The 5296-nt window shown below is 32.6% G+C and overlaps 1 protein-coding gene across 2 annotated transcripts; it reads left to right on the forward strand.

Moving 5' to 3' along the window:
- The first annotated feature begins 1142 nt into the window (after nt 1–1142).
- Nucleotides 1143–4666, forward strand: LOC107552401 (VIP peptides-like). Of its 2 annotated transcripts, none has more exons than XM_016234272.1 (6): nt 1143–1268; nt 1596–1703; nt 1918–2022; nt 3468–3599; nt 4250–4295; nt 4465–4666. In XM_016234272.1, the coding sequence occupies exons 1-5, from the start codon at nt 1162–1164 to the stop codon at nt 4251–4253; spliced, it is 456 nt and encodes a 151-aa protein (XP_016089758.1). In that variant the 5' UTR covers nt 1143–1161; the 3' UTR covers nt 4254–4295; nt 4465–4666. The 2 variants fall into 2 exon arrangements, with proteins under 2 accessions (XP_016089758.1, XP_016089757.1); XM_016234271.1 differs by having other exon boundaries at nt 4250–4291.
- Nucleotides 4667–5296: the final 630 nt, after the last annotated feature.

Consider the following 5296-nt stretch of genomic DNA (forward strand, 5'->3'; position numbering starts at 1 on the left):
AATCTATAATTTTGACCAATACAATGTATTGTTGGCAATTGCTACAAATATCCCCCAGCGACTCAACACTGCTTCTGTGCTCCAGGGTCATATATAATATATATTGTTAGAAAAATGCAAAGTTGCAAAAACATTTGTTTGTAGTTTATTTTTTAAAAACTAAACATTTCAAATTTATGTGCATTTATTAATGCAATTTATATTGTTAGAAAAATGTCACATTTCAAAGTTATGTGCATTTATTTATTTATTATATTTGTATTTTATTTATTTTATTTTTTTGCGTTTATTAAAATAAAATGTTTTTGAGCTGTTAATTCGGAAACTACATGGGATATTTTTACTTTTATAAATGCATTTGTTATTCATTATATAATATATATATTGGTAGAAAAATGCTAATTTTTAAAAACATTTATTGGTATTTGGGTACTTTATTTACTTTTTTAAACTAAATATTTGAAATGTATGTACATCTATTAAAATAAAATGTTTTATGATCTTATGTTAAATGGGAAACTACATTTTATTTAATTTACATTTTACAAATGCATTTGTTAATCATTATATCATTTATATTGTTTAGAAAAATGCAAAGTTTTAAAAATATTTATGGGTAGTTGAGTGCTTTATTTACAAATTTCACATTTAAAATGTATGTGCATTTATTAAAATAAAACGTTTTTTTGTGCTTCTGTTAATTGGGAAAGTACATGGGATATTTTAACAATTTATAAATGCATTTTTAATGATTATATAATATACATTGTTTAAACAAAACTTCTAAAAACATGCATAGGTAGTTGGTTACTTCATTTACAAATTTCACCTTTCAAATTTATGATGATTTATTAAAGTAAAATGTTAATTGGGAAACTACATTAGATGTGTACTTTTATAAATGCATTTGTTAATCATTAAAATAAACTGAAAAAAAGCTTAAAACAACAACTAATTACAGCAACAAAGATAGATTTAAAATTTTATTTTTCATGTCATTTTAATCTAAAATCTAAAAAAAAGCTCAAATTGCTGTTAATTATCAAGTGCCAGATACGCACAAACAGGTAAATTGCTATCAAAAGAAAAGCCAAATCATTCTGAATATTCAGTCTAATGCAGATGTTTGTTCTGACCTGGTTTAAATGTCTGCAGAAAGCCATGATTTCACTGAGCAGCTGTCAGACGCTCCTCCTGATGGCCATCTGTGGCGTCTTCTGCTGCAGGACTCTTGCACTGCCTGCCATCTCTGCATATCCTGACATCAGGTGAGACATATATATATATATTCTATGATTTAAATGAAAAATATTTTATGTCATTATTGGTTCATTTTGTATTGTAAAATCCAAAATTTGCATTATTGTAGTTAACTCAGTGTAAATTCACAGTTTACACACACATATACATATATCGGTTGGTATACAGACTTCCTTTTTTTGATTTCATTTTGATTTCTGAAATTCATTCATAAATTATACAAAAAAATAAATATGCAAAAGTTTAATATACTTGTAAAAATGACTGCAACAAATTCAACAAAACTTATTTGCATGACGGACATAGTTTGTAATTTGCATCTTAATTCTTTCCAGACCAGGTGCTCTCGATGAAGACGGAGACATCGACTGGACGAGAGACTCGTCACTACAGGATCTGGAGGCGTATAAACTCCTGTATGAACTCGCAAACACCGTCGAGAGGTTCGTGAAAGCAACACCATGACATTAGCAACAGCTTCCATTTACTCTCTCATAAAAAATATTATAGATCCATTTCCAGAGGAAAGACTACAGCTGTAAATGTGATGATGAGGAAGATCTTTTGTGGAGACAAACAACTTTGAGTTTATGAGAAAGCACTGAAGACCATCTTACAATAAAATAAAAAGTGTTTTTTCATCTGTATTCCTTTTAGACCATCCAGACACGCTGATGGACTGTTCACGAGCGGATACAGCAAACTGCTCGGCCAACTGTCTGCTAAAGAATATCTGGAGTCTTTACTTGCAAAGAGAGTCAGGTAAGCATGGCCATACAGTAGATGGCTTAAGTAAAGTACTGTACTGTTTTTATTTTACATCAAATAATAATTAGAATCTAAAATTGCTAAAAAAAAAAAACAATCTCAATATGCCTCATATATCTCAACATAAACTCAATATATCTAAATAAATAATGTTCTAAATTTGAAGTTGACATTACAAAAATTGAGGTTCCTATGAGATTCTTTTTAGGCGTTGCACAAAAAATAGCCACCCAAACTCCACTGAACGTATATTCCTGTCTCCATTTTATCACAATATTACTGTTATCACAAAATAACCTTGAGACTCCGACCTTTCCAACGATATGTGTTTTGTCAAGTTTAGGAAAAGTTTTGATTAAGAAAGAAATAATTGTAGTCAATTTTGTAATATGACACTTGACACCGCCCACTAAAATGATTTAAAGTACCATTTTCTTGGTATTGCAATTTCAAATTTCAAAATGGCTTCATATGATGAATTTTGAGTGTTTAAGCTTTCGAATGATACCTAATTTATGTTGATTACTAAAATATGTGATAGGGAAATAAAAGCCACATGTCTAAATAAATTACGTTCCAAATTTGAAGTTGTTATTACAAAAATTGAGGCTCCTGTGCGATTTTGTTTAGGAGCTATACCAACCCAAACTCCACTGAACATATTTTCCAGTCACAAATTTACAAATTGTCGTCTCAATTTTACTTTTATCATGAAATAACCACCAAATATGTAACCTTGAAACTCAGACCTTTCCAATGATACATGATTTGTCAAGATTTAATAAAAGAAGAAGCTGTGATTAAAAAAAAATAAAAATTATAAAATAAAAAATTATAATATCTACATGGCATCACTAGGTTCTGTCATTCAGAAACATGGCTTTTCATATCACTGCTATGCTGATGACACTCAACTCTACCTCTCATTCCATCCTGATGATCCGACGATAGCTGCTCGCATCTCAGCATGTCTAACAGACATTTCTTGTTGGATGATGGACCATCACCTTCAACTCAACCTGGCTAAGACAGAACTGCTTGTGGTTTCAACACAATATTACTCTTCTCACGAAATAACCACCAAATATGGAACCTTGAGACTCAGACCCTTCCAATGATATGTAATTGGACAAGATTAGAAACATTCTTGATTAGTATTGTAGTAAATTTTGTAATATGACACTTGGCCCCGCCCACTTGGGGGAGGAGCCTGCTAAAAGGATTTAAAATACCATTTCCATGGAAGCACAATGTCGGTTTCAAAATGGATTATATTTGACAGTTAACAGGTTAAATAAGTCTGGATGGCAAACTGAATGTGCTAAGTATCTCGAGGTAATGCGGTATCTGTTGTGACGCTGATTTAATTAAACTTTTAATAATGAGGCAGCAGGAGGTGAGTGAACAGTGGGGTTCATTTTTCTGTCTGTCTGCTGTAGTGATGAGCTGGGCATGGACCAGATGCCTGTGAAACGTCACTCAGATGCCGTCTTCACAGACAACTACAGCCGTTACCGCAAACAGATGGCAGCCAAGAAATACCTCAACTCCGTTCTGGCAGGAAAAAGGAGGTACGGCTTGAAAAGAAGTCGAGCATCACTGTTACTGGTGTGATAAAACAGCACAATAATCACATCGAATCACACTGAAGGATCCAGAATATCACAGAGACTACAAGCAAACACCCGGAAAGCCTTAGCAATGCGACGCTCATGCGCTAACATTGACCGTGCGTACAGAACGCGCCTCTCTCTAAAGACAGCATGCGATCGCGAATTCTCTTTCGCATCTTATTGCGCTTGAATGGTCAAACGCACACACAATTATTCCAAAATGCCAGTCGTGTGGAGTATTCACGTAAACACAGTTGGTTAAGTGTTAAAAAAAAAAAACAGTAGGGGGTGAAAAATGGATGTTTGTCAGTATATTGGATCTGTGCAGTCAGTCTTAAAGTGACAGCAGCCTAACGACTCTGCCTCAGCCTGTGTCGTTAACGTTAATCAAACAACAAAAGACAAAATCACTAACTGTTCTCTATTGGATCTTTAATAAGATTCAGTTCAAATCTGATTCATACAGTGAAGACTATTCAAAAGATTTTGGTCATATTACCCACGACTAATTTAGAAAATATAAAAAACATTTTTTGTTTCCTTTTGCAATGTGAATGCATGTAATTTTTCATTATAGAAAATGTATTATCTATTTTGATCTGGTTTAGGTGATGCACTCCTGTTCAAACGCTGCCTGTGCTCTTCGACATGTAAGTGCGTAAATGTCTTGTGGCTACATGGTACTTTTTTAAGTGTATGGCTTTTTAAATTAAGAATTATGGCTTAATAATCGATTTGATGTCTCTGATTGATCTCTTCTTAATCACATATAGTTGTCCAGTCAAATCTGATGTAATGCAGCTGTTTTCCTGGTGTTGTGTAGGTGATGTGGACGCACAGCTTCAAGATTTCGCCATCATTATATATTCAAGCTTGCACAATCTATTACAGCTGAAATTGAGTTAACAGCACTAAACACAACACAAACTGAACGAGCGTGTCAGTGAATGAATCAGTGGGAATGGCACGTCTGTTTGTTGTTGGCTGATTAATGCTGTTATGTCTAGAGGAATCTATTTTGACCGCAGTCACTCTTGATAATTGAAATCAAACCAATTAAAATGATCATGTTTGTAAAAACAGTTTTATCTGCTGCTGTCATTCCTACTGGTTAACTTTATTCTGTGGTCAGTTTCACGATATCATCAAATCACCAGAAAAATCTCTGGTGGATGTGATTCTTTAAATCCATTTATAATATGAACGCTTGATTCTGTCACAGGATTAATAATAATAATAATTACTGTTAATCTTTTAGACTTTTAAATTAATGATTCTGACTTTTTTGTTGCAATTCTGAGTCAAAACATTGTGAGATATACAGTAAACTCAGATATATATATATATATATATATATATATATATCCAAGTTTCCATACATTTTTCTAGTTTCAATTATGAACAGATTCCACCCTAAGCTTGCTTTATTTATTTATTTATGATTGTAACTTATTTTATTATATTTTTTTACACATAACCAAACATGCCAGGGGCCTGTTTCATAAAACAAGTTTACCAAATAAGCCAGGTTTATTTCAGTAAGTCTGATTTATTTTGAACTGACTCAACTGACAATAAGTCAGACTAACTGAAATAAACCTGGCTTATTTGGTAAACTTGTTTTATGAAACAGGCCCCAGGAGTGTGTATAAATA

This window comes from Sinocyclocheilus grahami, unplaced genomic scaffold (assembly GCF_001515645.1).
Source record: "Sinocyclocheilus grahami isolate Dianchi unplaced genomic scaffold, SAMN03320097.WGS_v1.1 scaffold449.1, whole genome shotgun sequence".
Taxonomy (NCBI): domain Eukaryota; kingdom Metazoa; phylum Chordata; class Actinopteri; order Cypriniformes; family Cyprinidae; genus Sinocyclocheilus; species Sinocyclocheilus grahami.